The 17,762-nt window shown below is 39.1% G+C and overlaps 1 protein-coding gene across 2 annotated transcripts in view; it reads right to left on the bottom strand.

The window, feature by feature from the left end:
• Positions 1-559: 559 nt before the first annotated feature.
• The window catches only part of PMP22 (peripheral myelin protein 22), a 30,698-nt gene continuing 13,495 nt past the window's right edge, over positions 560-17,762 (bottom strand). For both annotated transcript variants that reach the window (XM_039340202.1, XM_039340201.1), the window contains exons 4-5: positions 6,527-6,667; positions 560-2,290 (exon numbers count right to left, since the gene is read on the bottom strand). In XM_039340202.1, the coding sequence (XP_039196136.1) occupies positions 2,124-2,290; positions 6,527-6,667 (308 nt within the window). In that variant the 3' untranslated portion in view covers positions 560-2,123. The remainder of the gene's footprint in view (positions 2,291-6,526; positions 6,668-17,762) is intronic.

Here is a 17,762-nt window from a genome sequence, read left to right as displayed (position 1 = left end):
AATCCAAAGTGGGTTCTTTCATTGTACATGGGGGTAATGCATGAGGTATAACATCTTCTAACTTCAGCTAATAATAATAATAATAATAATAATAATAATAATAATAATGAAGTCTGTCCTCAGTATTAAGCACAATGGTGATTGAATGGGTCTGGAAAATGTAAGCCACTAATAAGGATGCCCAGCTGAACTGGTTGGTTTGCTTTTAGATCTTTGATGGGAATCTGGACAATTGTGATTTATTCTGTAAAATATGAAATAAAACTGTGGCTTAATGGAGTATGCAAATCTTGTTTATACAGTCAATGAATAAAACCAGCAATTGCACCAAATAAATCTTCTATAGCAATTCACAAGTCGCATCCATTAGGATTGGCTTAATCTTGGTTTACTAAACGAAGCACAAAGCACATTCATTTCTAACATCTATTTGCCTAAAACTAAGCACACCACATTGTAGCTTAGCATATTTTGTGAGGTAGGTCACTAGCTTGTCAGTTGCCCAACATAAAAGGCTCATTCAGAACAATTGATTGAGATGCAATATAAGCCAAAGCACTTGAGTTATTCTGGCTTTTATTTCACTGCTTCTTAGTCCACACAGCTGGTATAAATCAGAAAAGCAAAGAGAAATAATTGCATAATAATGCCTGGAGTCTTAGGATTAGACAGCACTGCCCATACTCCTCTGGGCGGTCACCTGTACAGTTCATTCCCAGACATCTCTGGAAGCACAGAAAAAAGTTACAGAACAGCTTTGGTTGGGGGAGGGGAGCACATTCTGTAAGCTCTACAGGGTTGCTTACTTCCCTTCTGACCACAAAGGGAAAAAGAAAAAAAAATCCTTGGTTATAAGTGCTTTATTAAAAAAATAGTAATAATGGATAGCAACTTTCCTACATACAAAAGCAGTTATAGGTTGTATATATTACACAGAATTATTTATCATTCCTTGACTTTTCTCAAAATGGTTACCCCAATTTCCAGTGAGCAACGGTTAAATGGCTTAGTGATATAAGGAATGGTAAATAGATAGCACCATTTCACATATTTGGTATTTGATCTCAGAGGATTTAGGGAAAGGGATGAGGATGGACCATAGAGCTTAGAAAGCGTCATTCAACTTTTCCACTTTATTCTCCAGGAAAAGGAGGAAAGTCTTTTCTGAAGATCAGCTGGCATAGATGGAAGAGAACCCACTAGGCTAGTTAAAAATCAATTCAGTTTTTATTTTAGATTGTCATCCCACCAACAGTGTTCCTTTCAACTAATTCAGCCTCTGTGTTAGCCTTGGCTGTTCTAAGATATGTAAACATTTCCTTCCATCCCGAGACTGATGCCTAATTCAGGATCTTTGTATCGCCTCCGTCCTACAAGGAACTCGGGTGATCATATCTGGGGGGTTACAGGAGGTGGTAACAGTGGCAAAGAGCTTTGGGTCACATCACTGAGGCAATATACCTCATTCAACCCTTCACAACTTGGTTTTCATCCCAAACCGTTGAGAAGCTGGGCTCACCCACCCTTACCTTAACACACCATCTGCTTCCGGGTAGAAGTTCCTCCCCTTTCTGTGTATCATTTGGTCTCCATCATTTGGTTAAAAGGGCCATAATGCAGACATGGGCTAAGGTAGGTGCCAGGATACCAGACTATACCTAGTTGGAGGGCGAGATGGAGGGTTCTCAAACTGGGCTTGGCTTGAGGTTGACAGTGGAAAGCTTTGGAGGAGGGATCCACTTGCTTCCACAGCATAAATGCAGGAAGGGAAAAGCGACACTCTCATTACATTGTTAGGAGTTAAAGAGTTCTTAGGCACTTTTTTTAGGCTTTAAACATGGTGGCAGGTCAACAACAAAAGCAAACAGTACTCTGTACATATATGTAAAAAGTGTTATAAATAGGCTTTTTAAACCATAGATACTATATACATCTCCAATGAATACAGTAATCCTTCTTTCAGCTTTCTTCCTTTTTTTCCCCTTAATATATTTGTGGATTTTGAAAGGACTGGGTGGGGGTGGGGGTTGTGGGGGTGGGGGGGAGTGTATGGTTTTTCATTTTCTATCTTGCCAACACCTCTTGTCCTGAGGGCTCTAGTCTCAGTGACCTCCCTTGACATTTCACTCGCGTTTCCTTAAGATGACATAGATCACCCCGCTAAGGATAGCCAGCGGGAAAGCCACCCAGGACAGAATGTAGGCAAAGCCAAAGGAGGCGTTGTCTGTGGAGGGATGCCAGTCTGTGTGCCTCACAGTGAAGATGGCCGCAGCACTCATCACGCACAGGCCTAAGACAGAAGAGAGAGGGAGAGAGAGGGAGAAAGAACATGAGCAACCAAGTCCATGACTGAAACCGAAGAACATAAAAAGATGCTTTGGTTTAGGAAACTCCGTTCTCCCCTCAATTCCAACCCTCTGACTTCAAGAAATGGTAGGAAGTTGACAGCCATGTTTAAGGCATCATTTATCTCTTGCATTTGGCAAAATAAAAGCTCTCTTTTCAAAACATCCAAATTTTCTTTAGGGCCAACCCAATTGCCCCAACAGTTCCAGACGACCTGGTATAATGTAGAAAATACAAGTACTGTTTGGTTGAAAAAAAGCCCTTCGTCTGCTCAACAAGGCAAGCTAGAAAGGTGCTATTTTTAAATTCAGGTTATCTTTAAGTAGGACCCCAATCCGGCTGGAGATCTGCTCTGCAACCCCCAGCACAGTAGTTAATCCTACCTTGTGCTAATCAGTAAAGCCAAGCCTGACTTTTCTATTTTTCCATCCTGCTGCCTCCAGTATCTAAGCTCCCGAGATCAACATTTAAGCTGCTCAAATCAGGCGCCTGCATAGTAATGCCACTAAGGTCAGCTTTTTTGTTTTGCCAGCTCAGCAACACCAGCTCCATGGGCTTTTCCCCTTTTTGCTTTTTCTGAAAGCCCAGCATCAGAGTTTGCCAGGATTACACAATGCCCCTTCTATTCACGGTCCAGAACAAGGCTTTTCCGTTGATTCCTGCCATTCCACAACCTGCTCTACGGGCCACCAGAGTCATTTCTGTTCCTACAACATGCCTCAGGACCACCTACACCTCAGTGCAGTGATATTTGAGCCCTTCTTTCTCTCTACACTGCCCCTTTTGTTTGCAGAAAATGCAAGAGTAGGAAGGTGTTGAATTCATGAACTGCTGATGTAGCTCCTGTTCTCTGGGCCAGAGAGTGGACACCCACAACCAGAGCCCACATGCTGCAAGCAAAACCTATTGTCTCTCTGTTTGGGTGGAATAGAATAAAGCAGAGTAGTGGCCATTCTGTAAATCATCTACAGTCTTTAGAGAAGAGAGCATAGATTGTCTGTGGAAAGGGCAGCAGAGAGAAGATCTGTACCTTTAAGCAGAAATACTCAACCTCAGTTTTGGTACGTGTCAAGGGGGGTTCTTTCACTGAGCAGATGGTAGATTCATGCATACTTTTTGTACTTTTTTTGCTTGCAAGAGGAAGCCAAAAGGTAATAGCTTGGGATTATTTTCCACTGCTAGGAGCATGCATATACAATAGGAGCAAAGGCTGTGGGCCTCTACTCCAAATCCATAGTAGTGCTGAAATTCAGCTTTCGTAATTCTCTAACTATTGCTGTAAAACTGGAAGCACATCTTGATAGATGCCTTCCACTTTATCAATATGCTAGTCAGTCATCTTTCTTCTGGCATTCTGTCCTCTTTCTCTTCCAGTTGGGGTCCTTCTGATATCAAAAATTGGCTTCTCACATTCTGAATGTCCTTGTATGGAAGCAATCAAATAAGGATTCTGGAACTGTGCATATCTTTGTGCATAAATTATGACCCATAGAGTTGAGCTGGGGAACCTCAAATAAAAGTCAAGGGACTTTCTTATATTTGTTTTTGGACTAAAACTTTCATCTTATTGGTTGCGAAGTTAAGAAGAAGGATTCCTTTCATCACATTTCTGCCAAGTTTTCCTACCTGGATTATTAAATTGCTAATGGAAAAAGTGAATTTTCAAAAAGGACAGAATTAATATTATTTCTAATATAAGATGATGCAAACTCACAATTCAATTCAGGCACTCTCCAGTTAAAAACCAGCTCTATTCCTAACTCTACCTTTCACTTAAATTTGTGTAAGTCATAACTCATACTTACAAATTGGCTGTCTTTTATTAAAAATGATGGACAATGTTGTCCTTCCTTCGCCTGACAAATTGCTGAAGCCACACAACGCTTTCAGGAATCACTAAACATTGCTGAAAACAGCCTGTATATGGTATTAAAAGCTTCAGCAGTTTGTTGGCTTGAGGAAGGAGAATACCATCTGCTATTTTAAATAATATGCAACCTGTTCATATCTAGGGTCTGTCCTTAAATTAAGACATTCTTAAGCAGGATCTGCTTGTATTTGGATTCTAAATGGGGAGGACCATTGGACTATGATAGCTGGAGTTCCTTGTGGGTGTTTGATATGTTTGTGTTGTTGTCTGGCTCTGCCATTTTGTTACTATTATATGCTCTTTCTTGCTCCCTTTTACTGTATATTGTTTTATTTTTTTCCATGAACTGCTCAGAGGTAGAGTTGGGTGGTCCCATAGTCAAATAACATTAAAAATATCATGGTCATAATTTGAGACTGTTATCTCAGTCACATAATCCCTTACCAAAGTCCAAGAAGCTATTGTCTCCAGATGCTTAATAGAAATCAAACCTTCTTTTGCATAAAGGTCACTGAATTTTACACATAATAATAACAGAAGCAAATATTCTAAAAAGTCAGTTCTGAGATCTCCACCCCCATTCTTCCAGCAGACAGCTTATACATGCCTCTGTACTCTTAAGATTATGCAACTGAATCCATTTTGTTTCTTCTGGGAAAACACTGTAGATGGAGCAAAATCAAACTTCTCTTTCTCAACATTCTGTTCGTTTCAGCACAGCGGTTGAATTATACAGCAACAACCCCCCTCCTCAATCATCCATTGTACCATTGCTCTTCCTAGGAACTGAGTCATAAAACAAAAGACTGTTTGGGGGCAGGAGCTTTTCCAAATAAAATAGTACATGGCTTGAAACCAGTGCTGCCTCACTCATTTCCCCCCCCCCCATGCCTTTCAGATATTCCACCCAACAGAAACTGAGTTTCATTCACTCATACAAAGGGATGAAGGGTAGTTAACACACAGTTTAGCTCTTGGCAGTAGGTGTACTGAGCAGCACATAACACTCTCAACCAGATCCTACAAGCAGATCCATTGGCCAAACTGGCAAATCATGCTTGATAGTACTTTAAGACTGAAAATGAATGATGATAATGTCTGGGAAGTCTGCCCTGAAAAAAAGCCAAAGTATGGGGGACATAGCCCAATGTAGCTGGAAGGCATCAGAGTAGGGAAAACAGCCATATAATATTCAGCTCATTTTACTACAACTGGTTTAATCTCTAGCCTAGAATAGAGCAAGTATGTATAATGGATGAATGTTGTTCCTTCTACTATGCTAGATGCCAAGAGACTTCATTCAGTGCACATGTTCGCCTAAACAGATGGTTATCAGTCCAGTCCAATTCAAATTTTTATCTCTAGACCTACATTTATGACATATCTTCAAAGGAAATTAAACTGCATTTTTGGAAGGGACAGCACAATACATGGGTTATAGTATTAAAAGATCAAGAAGGAAATTTCAGGGCTTCGTTTTTTTAAAAAAAAAAAATCTAGCTTTGGCTGCCAATTTATTTCTATTTTTAATTAGCTAGTAAATGCATTATACATAAATTCCATAGCTGAAAATTGCTCTGAATACTGGTATAAGCCTGTTGGTTTGATTCCTATTTAAATAGTTCTCAAATTAATTCATTTAAATGTCCATTTCAACAGAGACACAATAATTTTTTTATTGGATTTTAAACAAGATGTTGAAGTTTTGGCAACGATGCAAATAGAGGCAGGAGGAATAAAAATATGTGAGATAGTTTCCAAGCACACGTTAAATTTCAAGGATTTACAAAATCTCTGAAATCTTAATATTATAAGATGGGATGAGGCACTTATAGTGAGAGAAAGACAACTTGTTTTCTTTAATAATACAAAACACTGAAAAACATGATATAGCAAAAACTTGTCTCTTGTTCTTATGTTGTTGTAACCCCTTCTACTAGCACCAAGATATTCAAATAGAAATGCTAAAGAAGAATATTAACTGTTGAATCTCCAGGTCTATCATCCATATCTGATTAGCAACTGAAGTTGAAATCTTATTATTTTTATATGGAGGAAATCCTCTTGAATTAAGTGCACATTTCAAAATGAATACACAAGGGTGTTTTGTTAGCAAGCTACTGAAATTGGCTCAAGATGGTGGATGGGATTTGCATCCATGTAATGCAGCCTATCTGGAGAGCACCAAGTTGTGGGAGGCTACAAGAGACTCTTGCTTGACTGGAATTGCCCTGCTTTCTCTATTATTAGCCATGGCTTTCTTCCCTTTGCAAGCACTCCATAGCACACATTTTTCTCCCCTCTACTTACCAGCAAGGATCTGGAAAATACCAGTAAGGTAGAATCGTCCACCTTTAGTGAGTGTGAAGAGCTGGCAGAAGAACAGGAACAAAGACTTAACACTGAAGATGACAGAAAGTATCATCAAAGCTTGGACAGACTGCAGCCATTCTGGAAAGTAAACAGGGAGACAAGAGAAAAGTTAGGACAATATTAACCAGGTATATTTCTACCGCTGCGTATACTCAGGACATTACAGCAGCATTTCCAGCTTTTCTATCTGTAGAACTCAGCCATCCATAAGAATAAGAGGGATAAGTCTCTCCATATGAAATAATCATCAAGTCTTCCTAGGCACAGTTGCTGAAAAAGCTTGTAAATCCAATCCTGAATATCCCACTGAGGATCACTGGCATACTGACATCACACCTTTATAATTGCTATCAACCAGCAGCAAGAGTTATTCCTGCTAAGATATAGGCCACATCACTGATGAAATATAGAAAGAAGTACCTTCCCAGACTATGGCAGCGGGAAAACAAGGGTATGCAGAAGGCTGTTATCAGGGCTGGGAAGTCAACAGGTGGCAAACACTGGAAACAACCAACTCAGTTCTAATTGATAGTCCTGTCCTCTTTTTCACCTTTACAGGAGGCATTGGACATTGCTGCCAAAAGGATAAGTCAATAAATTTACACTATAAACCTGCTCAAAGCCAGCCTGAATATTTGAGTCAGAGGCTATTTGTGACCCTTGTGGGTGGCAAAACAAACATTACAAAATACCACAACTGTGCTGTTTTGATGCAGGAATATTTTTAAAAAAGACTTTTATGTAAAGCAGAGCTTAGTCCAACTGGTCTAAAAAGAGAGAATAGAATTAGCTCAACTCCATGGACCACTTCTATCTATTTAAAGCTATGTGCAAATTAGTAGTTCCCACAAAAGGAACATTGTATTTGCACAAACTCCTTTTTTTGTAATTTTTTTCTTGCCTTTATTTATAAGATTTAAAAAAAAGGGGGGGGATAACCAAAGCAGTACAATAACCTTTTCAGCTCTTACTTTTATTAAGCTCAGAAAATTTAAAAAGGGCAAAACAATGATCTGGATTCATGCGCATTCTTTGTAATAAAGCCTATCAGGGATTTTCCATTTTCCTTTCCACCGCCCCCCCCCAAAAAGTGAAGCAGAAAAAAAACTCTTTAGAATGGGGTGAATCTTCTCATAATTGAGGAGCTTATGACAGGCACAAACTTACTTATTTCTACCTAGGTCAGAGGTAGGCAACCCTGGCTCTTTTATGACTTGTGGACTTCAACTCCCAGAATTCCTGAGCCAGCACAACTGGCTCAGGAATTCTGGGAGTTGAAGTCCACGAGTCATAAAAGAGCCAAGGTTACCTACCCCTGACCTAGGGCATCCAGAATTTCTTTGTTCTAGTCCAGCGTCCTGAGTTCAAACATGGCAACGTCAGCTCCCCAAATTCCCCAACAAGTCCACACATCTTAAAATTGCCAAGTTTAGAAAACATTGGACGAAGCCCAATAGATTTCCATATCATATGCACATCAACCCTTTTTGTTTACTTGTTTTTTAACAAGGATTTGTTACTATCTTTATCTAATGCTGTATCATTCAATCAACCCACTGCAAATGTCATGCATTGTACTTGTGTCATGATGCACAAAGGACAAACTTAATACATGCAAAGGTATAACTCGTCATCATTTTGACACCATTCAGGTTTGTTACAGATGCTACTACCAGTTGCAACCTGCTCTTTTTTATCCAGGAACTCAGATGTAGAAATCAGCTTTCACAAGTGCAACTGTTTACTTTCTGAGCTAAAAGTGATTTAAAATCCCAACTTAAAATCTAGGTGTCCAGATTAGCCCTGAGCTCCAGAAATGGGATGAGATGCCCACACAGAACACTATTTTGTGACAGCACCCAAGAACTACAGTTCCCACATACATTCCAATAAGGCTTGATCAGTCAATGTAAGCATTTATTCCACCTTAGCACTGTTCATACTTGTCCTGATACCTTGATATCCAATTCATAGGAAATCTGTTATTGCTTTGGGAGCCACGTTTTGATATGTCTTGTAATTCTAGATAGCATTTTTCATACATTGCACAAACAAAATTATTTTAGGACAGCCATTGCAAAAAACTATGATTGCTGTATATGATATATCAGTAGAGTCAAGTTAGGCATTTTCCAAATTTTTGATATGCTGAGCCCCAAAGGTTCACCATTATTGTTCTAGAAGAAAACTTTAGGACTTACTTTGACCGGGTCATGTATAATGCATTTTTCACACATAGTCATTCACACAAATAAATTGTAAAAATATATAATAGTGGACTTATGCTTGACCTGTTTTATATCTGTGCCCTCTTGGCTGGTTAAAGCTGACTGGGAGGAGACATGTGATTAGGTTCTATTTAGGAAAGATTTCTGAGAGAATAACCACATGGCAGCTTCTAAGGACCTTGAATGAAGTAGATTATCTGGACCCCTTTCAGTCAGGCTTTATGCTACATTATGGGACTAAGACAGCATTGATCACACTCTTGAATGACCTCTGTTCAGTGTAGGATGGGAGTAATTCATCCATCCTTGCTCTTCTTGACCTCTTAGAAGCCTTTGATACCATCAATCATAGTACCGTTTGGAGTTGCTTCAGGAGTTGGGATTGGCGGGACTGTATTGCAGCAGTTTTCCTTCTTCTCTGGTGTCTCTTACAGTCAAGTATTAATGAGGGAGGGAGAACTCCCAGCCTATGACCCATTTTGTCCATAAAGCTACTGAGTAAGGTGATCCGATGGTTTGGAGTGAGATATCATCAATATATCAAACCCCAGCTTTTTATCTCCACCATGGGCTTGAACGATGCCAGGGATGTCTCGTCCAGGAGCCTGGATAGGATGCAATGATTTGGGTATTTGGGCATTCTGATGACAAGATTATTCTACCTCTGATCCTGAATGGGATGGCACAAGGTGCGCAATTTGGGGGTCCTCCTGGACTCATGGCTCCTGCTAGAAGAGAAGATGGCAACCATGGCTAGGGTACCATGGTGCATACCTCCAGGTTGTGTACCAGTTGCACCCATTCCTAGTCTGGGAAGCTTTGCTCACAGTCATTCATGGCCTCCTGACCTCTTTGTTTGGATTACTGCAACAGTCTACACTGGGCTGGCCTTGAAAATTTTTGGAAACTTCAATTAGTGCAAAATGCAGCTTCATGGGGTAGTAATTGGTATACATTTGATACATGTAACACTACTACTGTGTGAGCTACACTGGTTGTCAGGGTGTTCCAGGGTGCAATTCAGGGTGCTGGTTAAAGCCTCTGATGGTTGGGACTAGATTATCTGAGAAACCGTCTTCTCCCAGTTTCTCCAATTTGGTCCAGCAGCTTCGGCATATTACAGATCCCATCAGCCGAGGGATGTCAGCTGCAGGGACTAGGAGATAAACCTCTCTTCTGTAGACCCTCTGGAACTTCTCTTTTCAGAAATAAGGATGACTCTGACTCTGATGACCTTTCATAAGGCTATGAAGACCTGGTTTTGTGGCCCGATCTGGGGACCCAAGTGTTTTAAGGGCTCTATTTATTTGGCTATATCAACACGTATGGCAATAATTCTACTCAGCAGCCATATATTTATTCTGAATTGTTCTCATTGTTTTATTGTTCATTTTTATGATATATTCCACTCACTAATTGAGATTGGCGGCTATAAAAATTAAATAAATAAAAATTATTTATTATCCCTATACCAGTGATGACGAACCTTTTAGAGACCAAGTGCCCAAACTGAAACCCAAAACCCACTTATGTATTGTCTGGTGCCAGGTGGGCGTGGCCCATTGGGTGGGCGTGGTCCATTGGCTGTGTGTGGCTACGATGGTAACGGCAGACTGGGTGGGACTAAAAAGTTCAATCAATCAATTCCAACTTTGCGAGATCTTTTTTTTTCCCACGAGAAGTTGAAATTGATTGATTGAACCTTTTTTTTCCCACACGGCAGTGGAGGACTAAAGCGAAAAGGTTTTATAAAACCCAGCTGAAGGCCTAGGACTGGGGCGCTGGCGTGCATGCCCACATAGAGTTCTCTGCGTGCCACCTGTGGCACCCATGCCATAGGTTCGCCACCACGGCCCTATACCGTAGCATTGTATAACATTTGACACAACAAGCTAGACTTATTTTAATGGCATTAATACAATGGCACATAGTTCATTAATTATTGTGGTTATAAATGGCTAATGTATTCTTACCATGATTATACCTGAATAGAATGATGGTTATCTAAAAGTGGCTACCTTTAATTATTTGTAAAAATCTTTCTCTATACAGTTATCTCCACAACCTATTTTTCAAAGGACTGCCCTATCTTCTTGTACTCTTTAATCAAAGCTTTGTTCACAAGCTAGAAACAATTTTTTTTACACGGCATTCTATATTCTCATTTGACTTCTATTAAATATTAAAATGAAAAGCAGAGAGAGATCCATATTGTAGATCAGTGTTGAATAAGAACAAATATTTTGTTAGTGATGCTCTTCCCCTTACTTCCAAAACCCACCAACATTCCTATCATATCATGTTTGACAGACAAAACTTCAGTAATTAGTTAACAAAACTAATTTTCCAGAAGGTTGATCCATAGAGACACAGAGGATCACGATGATCAAAATTAGAGCGATAACATTGCTTAAGAATTTCATCTCAATCTCACTGTACATTCTTTTTCAGAAGTAAAGACCAGCTGTGTTTCTGGTGTCCAGATTAAATCTCAATTCCCACACATACAATATATCTCATGACTCAAGATTCTTCAGCTGGATGGCCACCAGAGCTAGAGTTTATGTTGAAACCAATGAAAGCAGATTCCAAACATGATTGAAAGGCAAACTCTGAAGATGAAGAATGCTCTAAGCCAGTGGTTCTCAACCTGTGGGTCGGGACCCCATTTGGGGTCGAACGACCATTTCTTGGGGGTCGCCAAACAACGCAGTCTGCCATTTTTTCCCCCTTTTCCTTAGCTGTGCTACTCCCTTTTATTCTATTGGCTTTTGAAAGCCAATAGAATAGACTCTCTTGAATAGAGTCTAATTCTATTGGCTTTCAAAAGCCAATAGAAATTGTCCAGGCTGTCTCTGCCCTGCTGAGCCCGCCAAAAGTCCCATTCTGCAAATGGTGCTGCACCAGTTGAGTAGTCCTTGACTTACGACCGGTTGAGTAGTCCTCGACTTACGACCGGTTGGCGGTCGCGGTATTAAAAAGGTTGAGAACCACTGCTCTAAGCAGCTTTCATGTAAGGAATTTGGAAATAGTGTTTTTCCCTTTCAATGTCCAGTTTTTCTTCTTGTGCAATAGGATCTCAAGTATCACAATGGGTATCTCTTTGGGAAGAAATAAAATATTTGCTTTATGGGTGGTCCTTGATTAGAGGCTGGTATGGTATGAATGTGTCTGTGAGGGAGATTTCTTTACAAGATGAAAAAGTTCTGAAATGCAACACCAGGGAGAAAGCTATGAAAATTTTTACATTTCATGATGTGAGAATTATTTTTCCATGATATCATCCCACATAACTAGAGAAAAAGGGATATGTGCAACTAATGCAACAGTACAGGTGGGAAGATTTTATAGGCTACACCTGCAAGCAACAGCTTCTAGTTGCTTGGAGACCTATGCAACTTGTCCTATCCTAGGGCTGCAAATGACTCCCACAAGAGACAAACTAAGCAGAACAGGTGTTGCTACTGATCTACATAAATACAAGAATTGTCCCTATTTTAAAGGAGAAACTGGATGGAATGCATTGAGAGAGGTATTCCACTGGATGTCAAATACTTGAAAGGGTTTTAATATCTTCTTTTCTTAAAAAAACTCAGTGCTGTTGTGGGTTAATGAAAGTACATGGTGTTCATGTTACTTCAGGCCCTTCAACAAATGAGCTCATAAGAACGTAACTCTTAGCCATTAAGAGTTGTTAAAATGTCACTGTACGTAATAGATAAAGAAAACATTTTCTGTATCTTGTAATTTCCAGATGTGTTGAATTCTCATAATTACCAACCAGCACATTTCCTTATCTCAGCATTTGGTTATGGATCACAGAGGCTAAAATCCATATTTGGAGAATGCTAATTTGCAAACTGCTAATTCTAGCAGATTTACTAATGTTTTTCTACTCAAAAATGACAAGAATGGAAGGGAACACCTATATTAATGCATATAATTGGCAAGCAGTAGGCTGTAATTTTATTTCTTAACAACTACACATTAAACTGGACCTCAGACAATGAAGATGGGAAACTGCTGAAATCTCCCAAAGTTTTAGCTGGCATGGAAATGATCATTGATCAAACTAGACACAAGACTCAGTTTAATGTAGCATTATAGAAGGGAATTGCACCTATAGTAATAAGCACTAACATTCCATCAAGTTTATTGAACAAGTGTAACATCACTGAATACACCTGAAATGAATTAGTCATCTAATTCAACACTGAGCATGTGTCAGGCTTATGGGTCCTTGTTTTGTTTAGATCCCAGAGGCCCAGGGCTTTTTTTCTCACAGACCGCCCAGAACGGAGTTCCGGCACCTTTTTTTGGATGGAACCTTGTAGGGTAGGCAAAGCGGGTCGTATGACATGTGTGAGTTCTGGCACCTTTTTTTTTTAAAGAAAAAAAGCACTACAGAGGCCTATTCGAAACACACAAAACCAACTGCTAAAGAGAAAGTCATCGAGTAATTCATAAGCATTGCCAAATTATTGTCTATTATTGTGCCATCTGCCCACGCAATAAAAGAACTACAGATCAAAGGTTGTGAAACTAAAGTTAACACTGTACAGAATTGCACAAAGGCTTATAAAAAGGTGTCTGGTTAGTACAGAACAATTTTATACTATTGGGAATCAGTAATCAAGAACTCTTAGTGATACAGTGTATATTACAGACGGATTTATAAATACATACCTAATTTTGACCAACCCTAATCTATTTATTTTGTATTTTATGCATGCAAACTCCTGACTTCAATATTATTTCTGCCAGTCCCCATTCCTTTAAAAATAGTTTGAAAGGGCTCTACAATCATTTTCTTCTCCTGTGTCTTAGAACCCTGAAAAGTAGGGTTAAAAATTAAAAATCAATCTGACGTACAATAACAAAAATATTACTTAATCATTCTTTATAAAAAGGTAAAGAACATTGCTTGCACTTTCTCATCTTCATCTGTAGTTTAAAATATGTGCTTTGTTTGCTCATGTGCATAAAGATTCCAGAGGGATCCAATGAAGTATCTGAAAAGATATCAAGCCATCTTTTCCTTTGGAAGACCTTTAAGTGAGGAATTGAGTTAAGACAAGAATACTTGCAAACATGAAAATAAACTGTCTACTAATTCTACAGAGCTCGAAAACTTTTTTTTTAAATTAGCTGTAATAATTATAGCAGCATGACAAACCATGTGTCCAGGAGAAAATAAACATTTCTACCAATCCTGAATAGGAGAGAGCAGAACATCTGTATAAAAGAACTATATCAGAAGACACAGAAGACACACTGCTAAGTTCAAACAAAATATAGTTGAAATGTTTAAATATGCACATTAATGGCAATTTTCACAGCCTTTGTATTTAGTTACTTGTTTCCAGATAAAAATAATTTTGCTAAATTATTCAGAATGAGTTGAGATGGCACAGTTTGACTAGGATTATTTCTTAATGGTAAATCGAAATGTGTATTTAAGATGACAGCCATTTCCCCCCTCATTTATAAAATATCCTTATTGTTAATTTGCAGTTCCTGTCAGGTCCTCCAAGCGGCAAATAAGAAAAAAGGTGTTTTTCTCAAATTACTGTCAATTTAGAAAATCCCACTAAAGAATGAGTTTAGACCATAATATTACCCATAGTGGATCACAGTAGTTCAGCAGTTTTTCCTACAAAAGGTGACCAGGTGCCAATGAAGAATCTATAAGCAGGACAGCCTCTTGTTTGAATGGCATGATGACTGACATTTGAAAACAGACTGATCTCTTTTCACTGAACTTACCTCTAACTTTTTTTAAAACTTGTGCAATATCATTTTTTAAATCCCAGGACAGAATTGTAAACTGTCTTCCAAGTGTGTCTCACACCCCTTACTTCTCTAAAGGCACCACAGAAATGTTCTACAGGGTTTTTCCTTGTGATTGCCTAAAACACGTGAGCATGCACATTTAACAATCTATCCATTGTAAATCTCAATCTTCTTCCTGATCAATCAATACTAAGATTTCTCCGATTTTGTTTTTTGTGAGCTATTTTAATGTCTCTTTTCCACTTCTAATGTATACAATTAAAGTAAAATAGAAAAATTATCAAACCATGAGAAAGAAAATTAGAGGAAACTGAAAAGATCTAACATGGAGAAATAATTAGAGATTTGTCAAGCAAGGGCAAGAGGCTGACCTTGTCTGGACTCACAAGTAAAGCAAGGCTAGGTTTGGTTATGACTTGAATGAAAATTTCAGGATAGTAGACTAGAGTGGGAAGGAGAAAAAAAAAAACATCCTTAAAGAAGGCAATTGGCAAACCACATTTGTGCTGCTGCCAAAAAGACATGCATATTCACGTAAGTCACTAGGAGTTAAGCCTAATTCATGGGTTCATTATTTACTTTCTATATTAAGAGGGAAGGAAAGGAGAGAGAGAAAACAGATCAGTTCATACATATTTATATCATCTTCCACATCTTCAAAAAAGACATAATATGGCCTTTTGAATATCTTATACACTGAATCAAAATACTCAGATAAAAGCTCAGATAAACCTACATATGCAAACTACAGTCTATGAAAAGTATTCTCCCCTCACTGCTGAATTTCCTGACTTTTTGAGGATCTTTGCCTCCAAACAGATTAATAGGGGAAAAAATACAGTACTTGGGAAAGGTTATGTCAACATTGACTTAAACCTCACTGGAACCTGGAAGCAGGACTCAAACCAAGCTCTTCATGTAGTAAGCTGGAAAATGTTAAGAGCTGCAGCAGTTTGGTATGAAGAAATAAACTAAAATACTCACCACCCAGCAATGTGAAAAATTGGTCAATTACAGAAAGCACTTGGTTTTCGGTATTGCGACTCCAGGTGGTGAAATAGTTTCCTGAATCTAAAGGGGAAATATCCTTTCCTATATTGTATGTTTATGAAATAAATGAAACAGCTGCCAAACTTAAAAATATTATATTCTCAATAAATTAGCATGCCTTACCATTCTCTCCTTGTGCAGATTTGACTACAGTGCCACAAAGGTGAACTAGAGCCGACGCTGAATAGTGTAGCACAGTAGTGGTGAACCTATGGCATGGGTGCCAGAGGTGGCACTCAGAACCCTCTCTGTGGGCACGTGTGCCGTCGCCCCAGCCCCGTCTCCCCCCACGGTCCCCTCACCAGCAGCTGCCCTGGAGGAGAGTCACCCCTGAGTGCAGCCCGTGCAGAGCAGCGCAGCCAAGGACATGGCAGCCGGGCAGCAGGGACAAGACTCCGCCCTCACATCCCATTGTGCGCAGCTGATGCTGTGGGGCATGGGTAGACGGTGTGGCTGCCATGGCACTGCTGGGCCCCTGGGCAATCTGTGGAGGGCCATGGAGGCAGTGAGTGGTCCTGTGGGTGGGCAGGGGTGGGGCCGGTGGCATGCGGGCAGACGGTGGGGCCGGGTTTTGGGCCCTCGGTCTCTAAAAGGTTCGCCATCACTGGTGTAGCAGATGTAGAAGTTGCCTGTTTAGATCCACATTTTCAGTATAAGGGTTTGCTTGTTTTTTTTTTTTATGAATTACAAACAAAAATAGGATTCTTTCTCAACACTTATGCAATGAAATAGGAGCATTCTGTTTTGGTTCCATTTATGACCAAAAAGTACCAGGCTCTAAATTGTTGCCCGTGTTGAAGACATTACTTGCTGGAAAGTACAAAGCTATTTTTTTTTTTCCACAAGTGAGGGAGAAAAAAAAAGGATGACAAAGAATGCAGTTTGATGTTTTTCCTTGGAAACTGAGGTACAGTATATGCCTATGAATGCAAACAACCTTAGCTTGCAAAGTTCAATAGGATGGATACTGCTGTTACACATCTACATGGTCCACTTGCTTAATCCCGTCTTTGCTAACAGCTTTCCAAATGAGGTGCTTCCTAACATCTTGGTCTGTAACTCCCATCTTCCTGTGCTTCATGATTTGCAAACAATAGGGTCCACTCTGTGGGGGGCATTAGATTTAGAAATGCCATCTCCCAAGAAATGGCAAATATTCCAAGGAGAAGGGGATTTGGAGAAGTTTGGCATTTCAACACCTTCCTCAAATGTTTATCTAACAGTTTTTTTAAGAAACTGCAAAATCGCCCACTAAAGTCTTGTAGTTGCAATAATTGTTTTAAAAGATTATAACGTTGTATTTATTTGCTGTACACTTTTAAAAAGGAGCAATACAAAATATACAAACAACCAATCAATGACAATAATTGCAAGTTATTAGTTAATTGCAAAAATGCTTACCTCAATCTTCTATAAGCCTGACAATTTTATTTTATTTATTTTTGGTCCTGGCCTGTAGAATTTAAGCAAACTGAAACTTTTTGTGGCATGTATCTCTCTTTGCTGAGTTTTTGTTTTGGGTGGCTTTATTTAAAAGCGTTTTAGGGTAGAAAACATTTTCAAAGGAAAAAATGGTAAAACAAAGGCAAATAGTAAGCATCAGAATAAAAGGTGACAATAATTAAAAAGCCCTTCCACTCTTAAAAGAAAAAAATTAACACAAAGCCACTAACTGTCAAAAGAATGCATAGAGACCAAGTACTGTAGATCCAGAGAACTCACTAATGACAACATTTCAAAAACTTCATTTGATTATTTCTTTAAAACCCTGCCACACAGTATGTTGTAATTATGCAGATTATGTTTATCTGTTGAAAACCATCTATGGAACTTTACTTTATAGAATCCTTCCAAGGTAACAGGTGACAAAGACTGAAGATTTGATACACACTTGTGTATCAAAATCGAATCCAAAATCAAATCTATCTAAATCGAGGGTATCCTTGGACAGTGATGGAATAAGAGGGAAAACACTAGTTAACACTGATACACCCAAGTAAAATTTAAGCTTGTCTCACTCATGGTCAGGCAGATAAGATGAAGACAATATCATGGCTATAGTGAAAATAAGGTAAATTGCTAGGGAATGACCACATCATAGC

The sequence above is a fragment of the Crotalus tigris genome, unplaced genomic scaffold (assembly GCF_016545835.1).
Source record: "Crotalus tigris isolate CLP2741 ecotype Arizona unplaced genomic scaffold, ASM1654583v1 scf7180000017742.2353718, whole genome shotgun sequence".
Lineage (NCBI taxonomy): Eukaryota > Metazoa > Chordata > Lepidosauria > Squamata > Viperidae > Crotalus > Crotalus tigris.
Note: the sequence above shows the minus strand (reverse complement) of the source record. Positions and strands in the feature narration are given on the sequence as shown.